This window comes from Leptonotus elevatus, chromosome 3, assembly GCF_054856555.1.
Source record: "Leptonotus elevatus isolate MCC_2025b chromosome 3, RoL_Lele_1.0, whole genome shotgun sequence".
Classification (NCBI taxonomy): Eukaryota; Metazoa; Chordata; class Actinopteri; order Syngnathiformes; family Syngnathidae; genus Leptonotus; species Leptonotus elevatus.
The window spans coordinates 9,649,519-9,671,102 of NC_141241.1; the positions used below are offsets into that span (position 1 = coordinate 9,649,519).

The 21,584-nt window shown below is 40.9% G+C and overlaps 1 protein-coding gene across 9 annotated transcripts in view; it reads right to left on the reverse strand.

The window, feature by feature from the left end:
* Positions 1-5,865: 5,865 nt before the first annotated feature.
* LOC147176876 (protein mono-ADP-ribosyltransferase PARP6) overlaps positions 5,866-21,584 on the reverse strand; it is a 28,803-nt gene continuing 13,084 nt past the window's right edge. For 5 of the 9 annotated variants that reach the window (XM_086071032.1, XM_086071031.1, XM_086071030.1 and 2 more), the window contains 14 exons: positions 20,459-20,590; positions 20,184-20,279; positions 18,467-18,559; positions 18,138-18,263; positions 17,645-17,710; positions 17,415-17,482; positions 16,718-16,766; positions 16,475-16,587; positions 14,385-14,457; positions 9,696-9,765; positions 9,515-9,594; positions 9,378-9,459; positions 9,214-9,298; positions 5,866-7,861 (listed from right to left, as the gene is read on the reverse strand). In XM_086071032.1, the coding sequence (XP_085927158.1) occupies positions 7,774-7,861; positions 9,214-9,298; positions 9,378-9,459; positions 9,515-9,594; positions 9,696-9,765; positions 14,385-14,457; positions 16,475-16,587; positions 16,718-16,766; positions 17,415-17,482; positions 17,645-17,710; positions 18,138-18,263; positions 18,467-18,559; positions 20,184-20,279; positions 20,459-20,590 (1,221 nt within the window). In that variant the 3' untranslated portion in view covers positions 5,866-7,773. The remainder of the gene's footprint in view (positions 7,862-9,213; positions 9,299-9,377; positions 9,460-9,514; positions 9,595-9,695; positions 9,766-14,384; positions 14,458-16,474; positions 16,588-16,717; positions 16,767-17,414; positions 17,483-17,644; positions 17,711-18,137; positions 18,264-18,466; positions 18,560-20,183; positions 20,280-20,458; positions 20,591-21,584) is intronic. The other 4 variants (XM_086071037.1, XM_086071038.1, XM_086071035.1 and 1 more) reach the window with 4 other exon arrangements.

Sequence of the window (21,584 nt, forward strand, 5' to 3'; positions counted from 1 at the left end):
AGTTTGTGTCCCTGTAGATTATTTCTAGTTATTGCGTTTATTTCTTTAGTGCAATGGAATGAATGGTGTTGTGAATAGCTGATGAGAGGAGCGATTGCATAATCATATTGTGCATATGAATTCTGTAGAATTTTATATTTATTTTACTTTGTGATTTTCTATTAGGCAAGAGGTGGAGTAAGGAGTAGTAATGTATGCCTTGGATCATTCTTATCATTTTTTGGGGGGCCTGTGTGGTTTATTTGTAGTCGTTCTGTTTATTTGTGTCGGGTAAAATGGCGGTTATCGTGAATAGCTAATGAGAAGAGTGATCGCAGAATCATGACTGTTCATCTCATCAAATTGTTTTTTGTGTGGGTTTTTTTGCTTCTGTTGATTATTTCATGTCATTCTGTTTATTCTTTTTGTACAAGGCATTGAGAGGATTGTTCACATATTTTAATGGGACGGTCCTAACCATGTGTATAGGGACTTTTTGTTTTGTTTTGTTTTTGTCTGTGGATTATTTCCAGGCAACCTGTGTGCCTCGGACCATTCTTACCATTTTTTTTTGCCTCTATGGATTATTTCTAGATGTTCTGTTTATGTCTATTGTGAAAGTTGGTGTTTATAATAAATATCTGGTGAGATAAACTAAAATCATATGTCACGAACATTGCAAATATACCAGTACCCTGAGCTCTTTTTTTGCCTCTGTGGATTATTTCCAGTTCTTCTGTTACCATCTGAAATCTACTCATTGCAATCAGTGGTACCCCTTGTGAGGTCATTACAAAACACACGCACAACATATATTTCAAGATCTGGGAGCACACGATCACACTTCTAACCCCCCCCCCCCCTCCTCCATACCAAGCTAATTTAAGCCATTGATCTAAAAACCCTGATTGATGAATTAATAAATGATGTGTTGTTTGATGCTTTATTTATTTATCTATTTATTTTGTATAGAGCGCACATACAGAAATACAAACGCAGGGGCGATAGACGATGATGTTAAAAGACAGACACACATTCATGCACATGCACACAGGCCATGAGGAGCCTGTCAGATTACAGCCGTGTAATTGAATGGTAAGGGAGCAGACAACACATCTCGCACAGCCGGACTCTCGAGGCGGCCGCCGCCATAACAGAGCTCAGGGGAAATTCGGGGTCCCACTTAATAGTGAATGGGAGATGGGACACAGTGTGTGCGTGTGTGTGTGTGGGGGGGGGGGGGGGGGCGTGTGTGTGTGTGTGGAGATTGAGCGGCCTTGGCAAGTGAAAATGGTCCCTAAAAATGTGGCGATTTGAGAAAGTGGCTGACGGAGAAAAAGCGCAAAAAGGACATGTCACAAAAGAATGATAGAAATAAAAGATTGGCAGAAAAATGGAGAGATGGTGGCCATTCGCAGGTGGAATGAGAGGCAGAGAAATGGAAGACAGCAGAGAGGGAAGCGTGATGGAGACGTACGACGGGGAAATGGGAGTAAAAAGGAAAAGAAAGAGGTAGATGAGGGTGATGAAGATGAAAAGAAGCAATGAACTTTCATGCTTGTTTAGTATGAACAAGGAACCTCATTTGAAACCCCAACTTCATACCTAATCCTAACTTTAAACTTTGACCCTGGGTGAATTCCCAACATTTGAAACCCCATTTTTGAACCCTTGCCATAGGTTGAAACCCCAATATGAAACCCTAAATCTGGTTTGAGACTATAACCCAGGCTTGAATAGGCATAATTTGAACCCGACTCTGACTAAACCCATTTTGAAACCCTAATATTGAATTTAAGCCCTAAATCTACATTTTCATTAGAAAACTAATTTGGAACCCTAACCACTAATTCTTACCTTGTCCTCAATTTGAAACCCTAATTCAAACCCTAAATCTTGCTTAAAACCCCAAACCAGGCTTGAACCCCCAATTTGAAGCTCTGGTTGGAAACCCCACCTTGGAACCCTACCCATGGTCTGAAACCCTATTTTTAGCCCTAAAATTACTTTGAAACCCTGATTTGAAATGCTAAACCTTGTTAGAAACCTTAACTAATGATTGAACCCATAACCCTGTCATGAAACTCTGATTTGAAACCTTAATATTGACTTCAAACCCTAACTTGGAATTTTCCTATTCCTTTGTTGAAACCCTCGTATCTTATTATAGTAAAAAGCCCTAAATTAAAACTCTGACACTGTCTTGAAACCTTAACCCAGACTTAAAACCAAATAATAATTCATATTCATAAACGTGAAGTCAGGCACTAATATTAAACTCTAACCATTGTTTGAACTATTCGAAACCATGTTTTAAAACCCTACGTTGAAACGCTAATTATACAGTGAACCCTATCACTGAGTTGCAATTCTAAAACCCCAAACCTTATTTGAAATCCTAACCCTGGTTTGAAATTGCAACTTAGTGCATCATTTGAAACCCCCAACGTTGTGTTGAAATCCTCACCCAGGCTTGAAACTTGATTAACTGTATTGAAGCCCTAAATTAAAAAAAAAAAAAACCAACCCAGCCTTAAAATCCTGCAGATACTCTAAATTCCAAATCTCCTGTTATGGCTCGGATGTGACCATTTTGTGGCCCGGTGTGACCTAATGCTACGATACCATAGCAACAACGGCACGCTCACCCTGACCTGGCAGCTCAGTACAATATGACCAAAGTTCACTTCTGTCTCATATTTGTAAAAAGTATCATGAGGAATTAAAGTAGAAGGTCTGCTGGGTATAAAGTTGCCCCTGAATATGATATGCGGATACGTGGATGTCATCAAGCCTGTGAAGTGGAAATAATAAAGAATTAGGATTGTCTCCAAAGACGACGAGAGGAATTAATCCCAAAATGAATTATGAAGGGAGGTAGAGAGGAAAGGGGAGGGAGAGAGGGAAGGGGGGGTAGACAAAAAAAAAAAAAATCAACATCAGCTCTTTCCTTTTCCTCCGCTTGAAGGCAGATAGGGGGGCGGTTTGTGTGAATAGTGTGAATGCTATAAAAATTAAATTAATAGCAAAAGGGAAAACAGCACACAGGAACAGAAGAGGTTCGGAGGTGGAGAGAGAAAGGAAGGAGGGGGCTGTTGCTGCCAGATTGCACCACACTTTTGTGGGGGGGGGGGGGGGGTATTGTCATAAATGCCACTTGCAAATTGCGCTGCGGAATAATACCACGTGCATATGGATCCTATGTATATGGGGGGGGGGGGGGAACAAAAAAAATGACGTGAGTGATAATTAAGACTTAGGGGGTGAATGACAGAGTGGCAAAGCCATTTGTTGAAGATGGAAACGGCGTCTGTATCGCTCCCTGAGAAACAGAAGGTCTCCGTGTCACAAAACATTAGCCACACAGCTGTTGGCTTCATGTCAATGGCGCGTTAGCCCCACCATCTTATAATGCCCCCACCGCCTGATTTCGCTTTGGTCGCCTCACAGCACAAGGAATGGCATCTCCAAGAAGCCAACAGCCGTGTCTTTAGATGGAAGAGAGACAGAGAGAGAGAAAGAGAGAGACAGAGAGAGAGTGTGTGTGTGTGAGAGAGAGAGAGAGTGAGAGAGAAAAAGAGAGAGGGACAGAGAGAGAGAGAGAGAGAGAGACAGACAGACAGACAGAGAGATAGAGACAGAGAGAGGGAGTTTGTGTGTGTGTGATTGTGAGAGAGAGAGAGAGAGAAAGAGAGAGAGAGAGAGAGAGAGAGAGAGAGAGAGAGATAGTGGCTGTACAGTTATGCAAAACGTGCGCATGCTGAAATTTTTCTCGTAATGTTAAGAGAAAAACTTGTATTATCGCAGTAAAAAAAAAAAGTTGTAAAGACAAAAAGTTGTAAACTCACAAGTAAAACTTACGTTACGTAATGAAATGTACCTTACAAGTACGAGCAAAAAGGCACAACTAAAGATATCAGAAAAAAGGACTGTGAGAAAAACGTTGTCTCAGTCGTAAAATAAAAATCATATGTAGGCTAACATATCAACCAATCACGGCTCAGCTTCAAAAAAACAGGTGAGCCGTGATTGGTCTACAACTGTGATGTCCTTTTCAGTCGACAGCAACGTGGAAAACTGGCCGACCTCTGATATGGATTAAAAAAATACATAAATAAATAAAAACTAGGTAGATTTTGCTCCACAAACGCAATATTAACCAACATATCGTTTTTAGATAATGACAACGATGAAGTATGCATACACACGAGGAGGGAGTGAAAACACACACACACACACACACACAAAGCACCGACACACACACACAAAGCACCGACACACTCACAGATCGAGTCTGGCTGTTTTTGAATGGGAGTTTGGGATTACGGGAGCTCAGGGCCAGACTGTAAAGCAGGGAACTGGAATCCTGTTGTTTTTGCTCGGTATGAGCCAACACGTATTTTGTATGCTCAAGCCAGCCCGCGAGCTACCGTGCTCGGTAATCACCCGTAACCGCTGTTTTTGCTTCTCCAGCTCCCGTCAAGCATCTACTTGTTAAATCATCAAGATACTTGCTTCCCGTGCTCTCCGCGGGGGATCGGCCCAACAAGCCTAATGACGCACAACGTGCTCAGTCCATGTGTCTGCATTAATTGCCACGCACAACATTCACATTCCATTTATTGCACTGCAGGGGTGAGTCTCCGGAGGGGCTCGGCCCCAACCCGCCGACCTCCCCCGGAGCCGCGTCCCCGAGCTCGATAAAAAAAAAAGCACTTGATTAACACGACTCCAACGGTAATCGCTCCTTTTGTGCGGGAATCGAACTGCCGCACTTCCTTGGACGGTGCGCAGGTCGTGACCCCCCCCCCCCCCCTCCAGGTTGCCAGACACCTTGCTGACCCCTCTGTTGCTACTCGTTTTATTCTACCAAACAACCACAGCCAAGTGTGTTTTGTGTCTCGTCACCTTAAGAATGCAAAGAAACCTGAAACCAGAGCTCCTCTTTGTGGCCGATTATGAAATTGCAAAACCCAAAATTCACAAATTAAGTCCAAGTACCACTGCTTCCAATGCTCTATCTCTATCTGTCTATCTTAATCGCTCAAGTAAGCCCCCCCCCCCAAAAAAAGAGGAAAACAATTAAAATGCATCACTTTTGTATCACTGTGACGTTGTACATTGAAGCCAGTTAGCTCGTCCCTCTTAGCTAGGGCTTTGGCGCCATCTTGTGTCATCTTGAAGTGATATATATCACCAAATATAAAAATAAATTTTAAGCAAATATCTGAGGATACGTTCCACACTAGCAAACTTGGATTTATGAATAGCGAAATGTATATAGGCATGTCGGTACATAACCTGGTTCTACAGGAAACATCATGGAAAATTGACTTTTTAATTAGTAGTAATGTAATTCTACAACCACAATGTTATCTGCCTATCTGAATCCATTTTTCCACCCATGTCTTGACTTGACACTTTTAACTGCCGTTTTGTTTACAATACAATTTTTAACATTACAAGTATATTAACAGCAAAAAAATTGACCATTGTGATTTAAAAAAAATAAAAATCACAAGAACAATGTTGTACAGTTATGATGTATAGTGATTAATATTGCTGAAGGATGTTAATTAACATTGTGAGCTCATTCATATACAGTAGTTGTATGGGACACATTTGACTTGCTATGCTGGTGGAGCGCCCCCTTCTGTTGAAAGATGGATGATGCCGTCATACTTTTGTAAGCAAAATTCTCAAAAGAAAAAAGAAAAAGGAGAATTGATATAATTTATGCAAAATCAGGATTTTATTTTTGTTTTAATCCCACTTTACATCATTGACTTTCATCTTCTCAAACACACCAGAGACAAGCGGCAAGAGAATAAACGTTCAAATTTGCAGCTAAAAAGCCCCCCCCCCCCCCCCAAAAAAAAACAGACATCAGTTCTTTGCTTGGTATATTTCATTCATATTTACAGCCCTTCTCTGTACAGACAGTTAAGAATATTACAGTCTCCAAATGTAATTATTTTTCCTTTTATTCCAGGACGCAAAGGACACGTCATTTTAGGCAAGCGTTGCGTAAGTGCAATGTCTCATATGATGTTGAGACTACAGTAAATTTTAAACTGATAAACCAGATTATCTATACAAGGTTGCAATTTGAGAGAAAAAATTATGCCCACAAACACAAAATAATGCACACTATGGAAAACAAACTACGATAAGGTGCTGTTCAGGTACATCATCTTGTCAGTCATTCTTTTTATTGAAAAACCAATCAATATCTTTGAAAAAAAAAAACAATGTCAAAATTAGCTGGCATTTTTATTTGATCAAATATTTGGTAGTGTGGCTGCTCAATAGACAACTTTACAGTATTGTGCAACAAATGTGTTGAGAAATCGAATAACAGTATAATAGATTTATGTGCCTTAAAAAAAAATCTGTGACAACTGTGATGTGTAGAAACTGAAAGTAAAAGAAAAAGTTCTTATTCACTTCAGCATTAAGGACATTTACCTTGTGGAATGTTTGGATTCATCATGACAAAATAATAACACTATCAATAAATCTCATCGTATCAAAGTGCCTTTAGTGGATAGTTCAAAGCCGCCCTAATTGAATTCTGGCAAATGAATTCCATTGGCCAAGGACAATATGACAGAGCTGCGCTTGCCCTTTAGATAACAATTGTACAGACGTTAATTGATGCCATTACTCAAACAATATTCCACGTGAAAAATGATCTGCGATCATCTGTCGCATGGGACGGGGAACCCACTATGAGCTTGTATGTGAGGCCCACGAGAGGGCCCCATGCCTGCCTTGCACTTCTAAACACACATATAATTAACTCATTCACTGCCATTGACGGTTATAGACGTCAAAATTAATTTGAACTATTTCTATTAGTTAATCCCCCCCCCCATTTTTGTTAACAAGAGTATGAAAACCTATAATTTTTTATTGTACATTTAGAACAGATATAACATTTGTGATTAATCGTGAGTTAACTCGTGAAGCCATGCAATTAATAACGATTAAAAAAATGTAATCGCCTGACGCTTTTAATTTTAATAATCTTTTTTCTTTTCTTTAATCGCGTCAGGCGATAATTTTTTTAAATTGTATTTAATCGCATGACTTCAATAGTTAACTCAAGATTAATCAAAATTTGTATATCTGTTCTAAATGTACAACAACAAATTCTAGGTTTTCATACTCTTGTTAACAAAAGTGGAAACAATTTATTGAAACTAATGGAAATAGTTCAAATTAATTTTTTACGTCAATAGCCGTCAATGGCAGTGAATGAGTTAAAAAAGCCAGAATTCATACATAATATTCATTTGTTTTGCATCATATTTTTTAAGGAAAACGGTTCCCTACCCTTGCAAAAAGGGGATAAACTTCAGAGTGCATTTACATCCTTTACAGATGACCCACAAATGGAAGTAGCGTTCATTAGAGTATATATATATATATATATATAAAATATATATATATATGTATAAAATGAAAAAATATAGATGGAGATACAGTACATATGCAGCAAGAAAGGAGATGAAGCAGGCTGTAAGTGTGGAAAAGCCATGCCAGTGACTTTTTTTTCTTCCATACAGTAAACATGTTTACGGTTAAAAGTGTCCGCAAGAGAGTAATCTAGTCCGACAAAAAGAACACAATAATGTCCCCCAATACCTCAAATGTCAAAACATTCACTCGCTTGTTATTTTTTTTATGTCCGCCTGCTTGCGCAACTCTGCCCACAGCGATGCAGGGTTCTACATTACATGAAGTGCGGCCCCTCTTGCAAAAATCCTCCATCAGCCCGGAGATGCAGATCTAGGTCCCGATCACGCGCATGATCTCCTTCTGCACCTTGGGTTCCTGCGTGTTAATGTTGGCGTCTCCCACTTGGCCGTCTTCGTACCTGCAGATGCAAAAAATAGAAAAAATAGGTCATGATGTTAAGACAAATACTGATTGTGAACTGCTTTGGCTAATGTATGTGGCACCATTATATTGTGTTTTCATAATATTGATGGGTTTTATCGTTCTTAAAACTCATTCACTCCCAGTCATTTTCACTGAAGCAACCCCCTTCGCTCCCGGCTGTTTTACTGGATCTTGACTGATTTTGCAAGGCCCGTAGAATATTGTGTGTGTAGAACATGGAACCTACCAAAAGAAAAATTAGAGTCTCTTCTTTCATCAGGAAAAAAAAAGTATATTTCTATCTGTTTCCGTTTTGCAGCAATTAGCATTAGAATATAGCTAAATTTTATCATTATTCACAAATCTGTTGAAAACCCTGGGGAAAAGAGCTTGTTGCAACATGGCCCTGGTTGATCTCTTATACTCTGCTGCCACCTGCTGGCCGTTTTTTGTAATACCTACCATTGCTTTAAGCGACCTATTCAGGTCAGAGGCTGCATTAAAGCCTTATGTATGCTCTATCATAAAAAAACTAACAAAACATGAAACACGTATAAACCATGGCAATATTTAAAACAGAACGTTTTTATCCATTTTTGGGAGCAAATGAGTTCAAGAGGAAGTCAACCCCCAAATATTTTTTTGACAATAACATGTTTTATGCAGCCCCACTGGTCTAAATATCTCTTTTTCTGGTGGGGTAGGCAACTTGCTTCAGCCTACTCATTTTGGGCTTCAACCTAATGTATATAAATGTTTGTTTTTAATGTATCATGCCCAAATAAACTAAACTAAACTATGGTATTCTGGTTAATATTGTGTTAGTGGAATATGAGTTAAGCAGTAAAATCCAGCCATTTTTATCCATCTCAGGGGCGGTTATTTTGCCACTTGCTGTCGACTGAAGATGACATCAATGTTGCTCAGGGCTCAAGCAACAACCAATCACAGCTCACCTGTTTTCTGAAGCTGGGCTGTGATTGGTTGTTACCTGAGACCTGAACAACATTGATATGTGCCCTGTGACTGATTGGTAATGATGGACAAATGAAGTTTCATGGAGCACTTGCAATTTTTATTTATTTTTTACTCCTCTCGATGGCACTCTTTTAAAGATGCAGTGGCATTTCAATCAATTTCCATTGCACTGACTAACCCTTCTTTAAAACCAAGAGAGCACAATCTAGAGGAGTAAAAAGTATCGCAAATGCTTCATGAAGCTTCATTTTCCCATCACTATTGGCAACTAGTCCAGGATGTAATTGAGATACGTTCCAGTTTGCCTGAGATTTGAATGAGGACAAGCGCTCCAGAAAATGGACGAAGCGATTTAAAGCCATTACTCACACAAAAAAGAAGCGAGTACAAACATGGTCCGACACGGGACACACCCAAATGTTGCCGTGCTTCTGCAGATCCTTGGATGTGATCACTGTTTCAACAAGAGAGAATACGTACAACATGAGCTCTGGTGTGTCATTACTGTCAGGTGCCATTCTTTCTGTGTTTACCTTCACAAAGTGCAATGCAGTTCAGATTTCGACTTTGCAGAAATCTTGATTGGATTGGACGACTCTGCTTGAAATGGCAGAACTGCAACATGAGGAACGCCTATGTCATTATGTCTATCATAAGTCCCGTCTCTTACCTGTGGTATGGTATTCATACGGTTGTAACGCTGCACCAGCTCGTCTTTGGTGGGCATGCGGTGTTGGCCCTTACCCATTCCTGCAAAGTGGAACACAAATTGTAAAGTTCACATGCACGCAGTGTAAAGTGGGCAGAGTGGAGAAGTGTGGACAAGCGGCTGCGAAATGACTCATTCGTACCTGAGTATCCAAAAGATATGCTGGAGATGGGGCTGAGATAGATGCCCTTTCCATATGCTGCTCCATGCAGCTTGGTTTGGAAAGAGCGGAGAGAAGGAAGGATCAGTGTAGCACAGAATAAAACTCAACTGCAGTGGTACCTCGGAGTTTGAACATAATTCGTTCCTGCCAAGTGTTCAAAGTCCAAATTGTTCAACCCCTGAAACATTTTTTCCCATAGGAAATAATGTAAATGCAATTAATCCGTTTCTAAGCTCCCAAAACAGAAAATTCATATTTTAATTTATATTTATATTTTTTACATATACAATACAGCACAGTATTTAAACAATAAATATACCTTACTTTTTTTGTTGTAGTGTGATGACATCAGTGGATGATAAATGCTATTTTAATGCTAGCTTTAGTTCAGTGCTGAGTTTGTGTCATGTCTGGGAAGATCTGGTTTTGGTTGAGGGTCCCGATTGGTCCTGAGTGGGTTCCAGCCCTTCCGCGGGTTGACCAATCCGGGCCCTCAGCCACTTGTGCCTGTTCCCCAGGTGTGGCTAGTTACCCAATTAGTGTGGGTGTATTTAGTTCCCGGGTGGTGATCAGTCGGCGTGGGATCATTGCCGCTTGTCACGGTCATCACCGGAGGTCTGTCTGTCATTTTGATTTTTGTATCTTTTCAGAATGAATGAAATGGAAGTGAGCATTCGGCATTGCTCGGCTTCACTCGGCTATCCGTTTTCAAGTTATGTTCGGCTTAGCTTGCTTTGCTTGGATGTTCGAACTCTGAGACATTTTTTACTCCGATTTTTTGGTTGAAGTCCGAATTGTGCGAGTTCCGAGACGTTCAAACTCCGAGGTTCCACTGTATCAGTCAATCCAATTGTCGCTTTTCATACCAAAAATGCAACTCATAATAATGATAAAATGATCTAAGGCTGGTTATGAAGCGTCTAGTTGGGTATTTCCATATACCGGTATATCCAGTATGTCCAGTTGAATTGTGCCACTTGACCGCAAACACATCTGAAATGTGTCACTTGACTTGATCATAATATACTGTTGGACAGGCTGGAAACGTGGGTGGGGTTAAATGAAACGGTCCTAAAATGGTTCAGGTCCTACTTGGAGGAAAGGAGTTACTTTGTGAGCATTCAAAATTTTGAATCTGATCGAATGGCCATGACATGTGGAGTCCCTCAAGGGTCAGTCCTTGGACCCGTTGTTCAGTCTCTATGTGTTACCTTTGTGTCAAATGCTTCAGAACGCCAATGCTGACCTTCATAGTCCCCAAATGACAACGGTTCAATAAACGTATTGTGTCACTCATTAGAGCAAATTAAGAAATGGATAAACGAAAATTTCCTTCAGCTAAACGAGGTCATTGTTTTTGGCAGTAAAGAGGATTGCTGTTAGAAAACACCTGGAGTCAATGTCTTTAGAAACCTAAAGACATCGAGAACCTGCTACTGGTCTATAAAACACTGAATGGTTTGGGTCCTGAATATATTCAAGAAATGCTGACTGAATAAAAACCCAGCAGGGCTTTGAGATCTACAGACTTGGGCCAACTGGTGGAACCCAGTGTTGGAAGTAAACATGGTGAAGCTGCATTTAGCTCTGTATGTAATGTGCTTTACAAATATACTTGCTTTGAGCCGCAAAATGCATTAAATCCATTCTAACGTGAGGTGAGTCATTTAGTGCAATGGTTCAGAGGTAGAAAGTCGGACAGAATGAGCGAATAAATTGACGAAAGTGTTATAGAGAAGAGGCAATTTGACACTTTAAATGTTTGGCAACAAAGAAGGCACAAATTAAAGCAATCAGAACGACATGAACGATCATCAAGGTTTATAAATAAACCTCCCGATTTGACTTTGAAGCGAGTCATCTATTTTCAGGGCGTCTCCAAGCACTTGTGTTGTGCAAATGAGATGTTTCTGAAGGCTGCAGAATTCATCGCTCCTTTAATTTGATCACTTACGTCCTTGAGAAGAGTTGGATCACAAAAGTAAAGAAACATTCACAAAGGCCTTTTGATTTAGTGAGGCATGTACAGATATTTGATCTTATATTTCATGTTGGAAAGTTATACATCGCCATGTTGGTAATTATTATTTTTTATGTGTCTGTAATGGTTAAATGCATTAACCCAGATATTTTTTATGCTAAAACTTGTAATTATTGCTATTTATGAATTTTTTAATGTGTCAGGCAAAAATTTTAACCGTAATTAATCCCATGACTTCAATAGTTAACTCACGATATGGAAAGTGGAAACAATGTTAAACTAATAGAAATGTGGCTGCGTTTTTTAGTAATTGATACAGTAATTTCATAATAATGAATAAAATTGAGTTGAAATTTAAAAGATGTTCTGTACGAAAAAAAAAACCAATCGAGTTTGATATTGATTTGTGTTGAGGTAATTTTTCTGCCACTAGATGGCATAATTGCATTTGTAAGACATCGGTGACAGCTCAGTGCATTTTTCTTTTCATATTAAGAGCTATCTAATCTTTAACATGAAGTAACTAAAGTAGCACATTTTTAAAATTGTAAAATACAACTTGACCCCAGTCTCCACAAATATATGCATTATTAAATTTATTACTGCTTGGGTGGCGGGTGGATCGGAGCGTGGGAATATCATTTCCATCGGCTCCGGTTCACCTGCTCCTAATTTTAATGCACCACACACACACACTTGTATATACACTGGGTGGGGTCACATTCACGGTTTAGGGGTAGAGTTCGCCAGTCCGCGAGCTGGCGGACTCAGTAACAGGGGTTAATTTTCACAAAGAACGCTGGGGTGACGACCGGGGCCTTCCCCCGCTGGGCCTGGGGTTCGGGGGTGTCGGCCGCCCTCCGGTGCCCCCATCTCCCCCTTCTGCCCCCGGTGTTCCGTCCTTCCACACGGCGGGGGGTGGGGTGGGCGCGGCTGCCCTCTCCGCTCCGCTGTCCGGCCCCTCTTCGGCGCCGGTGCCTGGGTGCGGGTGGTCCCCGGGGGCTGGGGGTCGGGGGTTGGGGGGCTGCCGGTTGGTCGGGGTGGGGTCGGGGGGGGGGGGGCGGCTTTGTTGGGGGGGGGCGGTGGTGGGGGTTGCGGGGTGGGGGGGTGCTGGGGGTGGGGGGTGTCTGGGGGATTGGGGGTATGGGGGCGGCTGGGGCTGGGTTGGGGTGGGTGGCGGGGGTGGATGGGGGGCGGGGGGTTGTGGGGGGGACGGGGTTTGGGGGCCGGTGGGGTGCCTGGTGGGCCTGCAGTGCCCCGTCCTGCTGCGTTGGGCCGGGGGCGCGGGCCGTGTTGGGGCGGGGGGCGCTCCTGCTCCTGGGTTTGCTCTCCGGCCGGTGGCCCTGGTGGGGCCCGGGGGTCGTCCTTTGGCGCTGCCGCGGCCTGGGGGGCCCTGAGGTGTTGCGCTTGCTCTGTTCCGGCGGGGGTCGACGGCTCCCCTCTTTGGTGGAGATTTTCATGCATGCCAGATCCACCACACCAGCATCTACCGAAACTCAGACACAATCTGTTTCCTCCTCAGGTTATTGAATCGGTGGAGGCTGGTGTCTCGGATCTCACGCGGCTTCGTCTGTCCTTCCTTCCTTTTCTCGGTCTCTCCGTTGGTCTCTTGAGGCCTCCCTGATTTTATGTTTTTTGGATTTGTTGGGGTCTGGATGTTTCTTGGGCTGGGGAGGAGTTCTGGTGGGGGGTGTCTGGTCGGTGCTGGATTTCACCTTCCTTGGTTTTCTTCGGTCCCCTCGGGTCTCCTGGTGTTCGATTTAGGTGAACGGTATGAGATTTTTTTTTTCTAATAGGTTTTCTGGTGAGCTAACAAACACGCACGCACGCACGCACGCACGCACGCACGCACACACACATACTCACTCACACACACAAAAAAAAAAAATGTATGTATGTATATATGTATATATGTATGTATATATATATATATATATATATTTAAAAAAAAAAAAAAAAAAAAAAGAGCAATGATGATGACATTTCCGAATGAACAATACTGAGCTCTTAAGGAAGAAAAAAAAAAAAAAAAAAAATTAAATTTATTACTGCAAAATTTTGATGTGGACATGTCTGCAGCGTTGCGACTGAAATTCCCCCGGTACAGGTTTTCCAAGTAAGGGGCGGTCGTTAATCGTGCGTTAAAAAAAATATTGTCGTTAAAGGAACTTTAAATTAACTTTAAATTAACTCAAAATGAACGCACTCATTCATCATTCATCACTCTAAAAAATACACACAAAAAAAGATCAGCCAAAAACTCGTCATCATCCTGTCCAAGTATGGCGTGTCTTTACTGAGCACTTTTAGTTACTGACCTCCTCCAATGGAAGCTCTCTGAGAAGTCCATACTCACTATGGATCCAGTTATCCTTTGCATTCCGCAACGTCAGACCTAGCCTACACCGTGCTCTAAGTGGTTCACCCCAAGAGGGTGCACAGGCAGCCTCCTAGCTTGCATCACAGTTAATGCCACAACAGGTGTGGCATCCACTGTTGCACACTCTGGCTGGGGGGGGGGAGGATTTCTGCCGGTACACCCTGCTGGCTGAAGTGCAAATGTCAAAGCAGCCCAAAAGGGAAGCTGGCATCTATTAACTGCAAAAATGAATCAGCCGGACAGCCAGCCTGCTCCGTTGCAAAGCAGGCTGACGGTCCGAGAAGGCAAACTGCCAGAGTTTGCGTACCTGCAGTTTGGTATAAGAGGCGTTGACTAGTCCATTTCTCAGAACAGAGTGCCAGTTCTCTATATGGGAACCACTAGAGCAAGTGTAAAAGGGGGTGGGGGGGGGGTGAGAGAAAAGAGGCATGTAAATGCTGTCCTGGCTGTGGAGTACAATAAGACATAAAACAACAACAACGTTTTTTGTTTTTTTTAAAGTGTGGATGCGTGGAAGTGATTCACTTCACAGTCAACTAGTTAACTATTGTATCACTGTGTCAGTTGTACAGTATATGATATGTATGTATACATATACTGTGTGTATACATATATACAAACACTGTATATGTACTGTAATGTGCAGTTTTCTAGAAAAATGATGTGAGTAAAGCAAAGCTCTATCTACCCTTCAGTGAGTGACAGAGGCCATAATTCAATATAGAATAATACACAGTATTATATTCCATAATGTAGATCGTGACTATGTGTATTATTTTAAATGTCAATGTTTTTGTGGAAAACTCATTAAATATATAATTCATTATTATTAAAACTAATAATAAAAATAAAAAAATTAAAAAAAAGGCTCCTCTTTAAGAAATGCCATACCTATAAGTAAAAATATTAATTCCAAACAATTCAGCAAATAGGTGGTTTTATTTACAGAATTGTTTGTGCTATATTTTGGGTATTGTACTATATTTTGCAGTTGCTTACGGTCATCTGCTATCTGTCACAGGAAGGAATGTTTAGACATTCAATTAACATTGTTACTGTTTTACAATGATGCAACTCACTGCAGTGTCATATCCACTGACAATATAAACAAGTATCTATTGATGAAACAATTATTTTAAAATATATTTCCAGATTAGTAATCTAACAAGGAAGTTTTATGCTGACACACTACAGGTTGGTGTTAATTTTATCCGGCATTTTTAGTCCGGTTTCAATCACGCCTGTTAGTTTTTAATCATAGTTAGTCATCCTCATCTTGTTTTTATTCAGTCCATTTTTAGTCAACTATAAATCTAGCATTTTAGTATTTATTTTAGTCCAAAGAAACATAATTTAATTTGTCTAGTTTTAGTCAACAAAAACTGTCAACATTTTGGTCTAGTTTTAGTCAGGACAATCATTTAACCCCTGTATTTATAAAGTTTTTGTCAGCAGATTATGTTAAACATTTCGGATCTAAAACTATTTCACATAAAATGTTCTTTCATCTTTTTGATGAAAAACAACTCCACACACAGTTACAGTATATCAACAAGTGGCTACTATGGCTCCATGCTATGAGCTAGTAAGTTAGCCAGTATTAGTTAGCGGTCGCATTTACATCATTGTTGGAACGCTATAGCCGTTGGATTAATGTTACGTTATAACTATAATTGACTTTTTTTCTTTTAACTTTTCACCGTGAGTCCACTTCCTGTCTGGCCTATTGTGCATGTTGAAATTGCTAACTGCAGATTTGTAAGGGTGTGTGTCACATGACAGTGTCGCAGTGACAGACTAGCAAAGACAAGATTTTACAAAATCATGATTTTCCTCTCGTCTTTGTTCATAAACTAAAATGTCCATAGATTTTAGTCCAGTTTTTATGAAGTGAAGTACATTTTCGTCTCGTCTTCATTAGTCGACGAAAATGCATACTCATTTAGTCCCAGTTATTATTTATTAATGAGGGTTTTAGTGCGTGAAAAATGTGTGTTGACGAAATTAGTTTTGCTGACGACATTAACACTACTAAAGGTAACAGTCAAATTTTTTATATGAATGGGTTCATATTGAGGACCCACAGTAAACTGTATACTATAGGTACTGTATTTGTGCCCTGCCAGTGTCCAAATGGAGCATGTGTGAAAACACTCATCAGAACTTCATATGCCTTTTGTTCCAAGTCCTGATCTCACCATCACGTTTTTCTGGCTTCTCAAACGTCCCAGGAAAATGCACCTGCTGAGTGGTGGCGTTTGTTGTCGTGGCCCACTGGCATGTACTAAGGCTGTTATGTAACACTAACAAAGCACGCTGTCCAATGTGATGCCACACAAAAACATTGCATGGATGGCCAAAGTATGTGACTGATGGGAGGGAGCAAAGCAGACTCACTGGAAGGCGAAGGTGCTGCCGTAGAGCTTTTTGGCAGTGCGGAAACGAGCCTCTTTGGCTGGAGGGCTGCTGAGCAGCAGGAATTGGTGGGAGGTGTGCATGAATTTCAGTTGCTACCATGATGACGACATCGCCGCATGAAAGAGGAAACCAAATGAGACAGAAAAGAGAATTGAACCCTCAAATTACACAAGGCAAAACCTGTTTGGTAATAGAGGATGGGAGGGGATTTTGATTTCCTACCCTACTAAGAGGCAATTTGACAATGTGAGATCTGTTACTGGAAATAATCCTGCAAGAAGACACAAAACGAAAACAATCAATGCAACACTAGTCAAATCAAGTTATTTCAAATTATTGCTTTATCAAGGAAGTAAAATATCAGCATTTTCTTGTGGAAAATTATGTATGTCCATCTGATTGACTTATTCAGTTAATATAGGGTGCAAATGAAAAATTGGGCGATCAGTCATCGTGTATTATGTCAGATGAGATGTTAATGTAAAAGCGTGTTTTGCTTTTACTTTGTTTTTTATGCCACCACATAAAGGGCACCAGCGAAGGAAATTATGACGACAACCACAGAACAGGAAATAGAACTTAAACTCGAATTGCAAAGTACATTTGCAGTAGCATAACAACAAAACAAGCTGCTTTTACTCAGTAATTTACTGAATATCAGTCACCATATTTTCACACTTGCATGACAGTTAAAATAGTTGTAAAATGTTATTAGTAACACCGTTCGTACGTACACTGCTTGCACAGTTAATAAAGGTTAAAGTAAATCAAAGGCAAAAATTTTTGTCTTTAAGTTGCTTATTATTTATCATTCCATTGCATCTCCATCTGCTATTATTTTTTTCCAGGCAAATTTAAAGGCTGTTAACTTGCAAGAAAGAGCACATGCTCCTTTTTATAACAGGTTCTCTCCACCCACCATTGTAGCAGGGGATGGGCCAAAGGGTCCAGTTTGTCCATCTGCTTCTTTATCTCCAAATACGAGCCCTGGCAAAAGCACACAAGCATGTGCTCTGTTCAGCAAAACTCATATAAACACTTTACTGCCAAAATGCAATAGCCACATCGGGATATAGTGAATGCACTGCACTGTAATAAAGGACCTGTTTTCAGTATATTTTACATTATGCCGGGATCTGCTTATTGTACCTGGGTCATTTCCCGGATAGACATGACGCTGTCCAGCGCTTTTTGCAGCCTCTCATAATTCTTCTTCTGTGTTCATCGGTGAAGCCCAGCAGCATTTACATGTGACGAAAGAAAGGTAATAACATGCACACATCTAAAATCAACTGTAAGGATAAGCACAATGGAAAATGAGGTCATTTACCAATTAAGTCTTACAGTGAAGTTGCTCTATCTCGTAGCACGGCTTGTAAATTACTTATCAAACCATTGACAAAGCTGAATGTTAATATTACGATATCTTCGTTATTGTTGGCAAAATATGTTATAATTGCATCTCAATGGACTCAGGGTCACAGCAATAATATATCTACAAAAGAAAATTACATCAAGTAGCTTCAGAATGATCAATAAAGCCCCTTCTTTCATCAATTCTCTCACTTATCTCTCCAATCAAGAGGTTATGTATTTGAAATGTACGCGCTATTCATCCAACAGTAATTCAAGGCCTGCTGACCTTTGGGTTGAAGGCCAAAGTCTTGGGGTCATTGGGGTCCACGACAGAGGGGTAAGGCTCAAAGATGATGCTCTTGCGAGGAGACTCAAGCGCAGCTCGGCACATGGCCACAAGGAGATCTACCACCTGGAGAAAGGAAAGGGGAAATACAATGACTGACAAATAGTGGTTACTCAATTGCATATGGAGGCGGAGTCTGTTAGGGTCATGCAATTGCATTTTTGGATTATAGAACACATTTAATGGCTTAGTTTAGTTGCGTAGCTCCCTGGAATATAAACATTGACTCATACAACATTGCATTTTATGCGTGTGCGTTTGCTTATCACCTCTGCACCCGTGGCCACTTCCTCTGCAGCCCCTGACATCACACCCAGCGTGTAGAAGGAGAACACGCACAGCTCCCTTGTGCACACCGCCGGCTACACACATGAAATAGTAATAATTTGTTTACACAGCTCATCTGTTCATCTTATTTGCACCATTTCTAAGTAAAACCTGTTACAATAATTTGTGTAACCAACGCTTAAGAGACACGAAAAAGAGTACATTTGTTTACAATGTTAGTGCGGTTTGCTGCTTACGCGCATCTCTACGTGTGTTTTATCCAGGTTGTTAGTAATCCGCTTGAGTCCATTCATACTTTGGACGAGACACAGTAAGACATGATAAGAGAAACGTATGTCTCCGCAACTCAACACTGCCTAACTGAGCCTTTTTTCCCCCATAATGCCCAAGATGAAAGCCCCTTGCTGGACTCAATATGCAACTGCATAAAGGAAGTACAGCAATGACATAACGTACATAAAACCATGACATAGCTCTTCGCTCTTATCTCATACATAACCCGGCCCCTAAGGTCATTCATTGTGAGACTCACATCCTTTGGGCTTCTTTTATAGCTTTCATCACAGCTCTTTTAAAACCAGCATCAAAGCATTAACTCTAAACATGGTTTATACGCAACAAAAATAAAAAATGCTGCCATTTTTTATGGGTGAATTCAAAGATCTAAAACTTCTTCCACGTACACATTATCACCATCTCTTCATAAAGCAGTCTAAATCTGTGATAGTGAGCACTTCTCCTTTGCCGAGATAATCCATCCCACCTCACAGGTGTCACATATCAAGATGCTGATTAGACACCATGATTAGTGCACAGGTGTGCCTTAGACTGCCCAGAATAAAAGACCACTCTGAAAGGTGCAGACAGAGTACATTTGTTTACACTGTAAACCCCCCCCCCCCCCCAATAAAACAAAACTGCACCTTTGAGAGTTTTAGTTTTAGATCTTTTGAGTTCATCTCAAAAAAATGGGAGCAAAAACAAAAGTGTGTATATTTTTGTTGAGTGTATTTTTTTTCCTTTGGGTTTTTGTCATACTTTATATAAGAAGTGGTGGTAATAGAAGAAGACAGATGTGCTTTAGAGCATAGGTGTCAAACTCCGGTCCTGGAGGGCCATAGCCCTGCAGGTTTTGGATGTTTCCGTTCTCCAACACAGTATGATCAGCTCATCAGCAAGCTCTGCATAAGCCTGATAATGATCCTGCTGACTGGAATCAGCTTGTGTTGGAAGAGGGAAACCTCCAAAACCTGCAGGAATACGGCCCTCCAGGACTGGAGTTTGACACCTATGCTTTAGAGGTTTCTGTCAATTAAGCAGACTCATTCAAAACATTTGACTGTGTCAGAGTACTTTTTTTCCAGTGTTAAAAACAGTGGCATGATAGTCAGGGATGTTCATACTTCTTTTTTTTGTGAGACTTGGGTTTAATAGGACTTGCAGTTCGAGCTAGTACCGACCAAGTTTTGTGAGCAAAGAACTCTGATTTAGACTTTTGTGACTGGTGTCGTGTATTCCATCTGTCTGTGTGGTTTGACAAGGAGTAGTATGAAAGTGTGCATTTAGCTTCCCATGCTAGCAGCTTATCAAAAGGTAAGAGTTTTGTGCGGGTTGTGTTTTAGCATTTCACATTACCATTACTAAGTCAATGTTAGAACCTTGGCCACAACTTATGTGTGGTTCTGTCTCTTTTGATACCTTCAGCATTGATCCGTTCTGAAAGACGTGCTGCTCATCACAGACCACGCAGTACTCATTAAGCGTGGGGATCCTCTGCTCGGAATACTTCATGATCTGGTCAGAGAAAACACAAACACACGTGCACACACAGGCGAAAACGATTGCTTAAAACTCCCTAATCCAGTGTTGAGATGTAAAAATCACGAGAGCTACGCCTACATGAATAGTAATAAATAGTAACCTCTTAGTGTCAAGTACAGTACATTAAAAACAGTGAGGAGATTGTATTGCACCTGTACTAAGAAGCCGTACTCCAGTGTGGGAATGTTCTTGCAGTGTCCGCCCGCCTGGGATGAGAAAAACAATTCAATCAGCTGCCTGGTGGTGATCTGTGCAGGGGCCCTGGCCGCCGGGACCGCCACGGTCTGATGAGTCAAGTGAAGACAAAGCATTATGGGTAACGATACGACATTATGGAGAGGGTGAAGGGATGGCGGTGATTGATAAGAGAAGGGAACATTACACAGTGGGTTTGAATAAAAAGTACATAGATACCGTACTTCCTCTAATAGTTTACACTAGAGAATGAGTCATCGCCAGTTTTTTATTTATAAATTGGAAATTGGGAAATCGAAAACTCTTCTACATGTGTTTATTTAATACAAATCGGGAAACAAAATACAACCTTCATTTGTTTCCCTCAAGCTCGCTTTGCCTTGACACGGAAGACCTTCTGCTGCTGCTGCTGCTTCTACGCCAGCCAAAGAGGGAATTAGTGTCTTCCGTGTCAAGGCAGAGCAAGCACAGATGTGAAAGAAGCTCGAGAGAAAAACATTACGGTCGTATTTTGTTCCCGGACTTGTGCAAAATAAACATAGAAGATCAGATAATGGCTAGTTTTGTGTATTTCAATTTCCAATTTTTAAACGAAAAATGGGCGATGACACGTTGACGTTAAATAGTGACAGCAACAGCCTCCTATCAGACGGAGGTGGGACGGGTCTTTTGTGAATATTTGGAACCTGCATGTGTGAATATCTTGAAACTACCTGACATTTGTCACAAAAAATAAATGCCAGCTGTTCCATAAACACAAGTCATGATAAATGAACATACAACGTTAAAAAAACAAAAGTGTCAATTGTGGATATATTTGTGGATCTGAAACATGTGAAAATCGCGGATATATTTGTGGATCTGAAAAACACGTAAACATTGCAGTCTTGAGACAAATCTCGCTCCACACCCTGCCTCGCCGAACACAGACTCTCAGGTTGGTGTTAGGGTGTACATTTCCGTACAATGCACCCTAGGCCTAGGGAATGGGGGTTTTTGGGTGCCAGTCCGAGCTCTAATGCTAATTATGCAAGTTGCACATAAGTATAAGTCACAAGACCATTCAAAATTCCTGCTTAATAT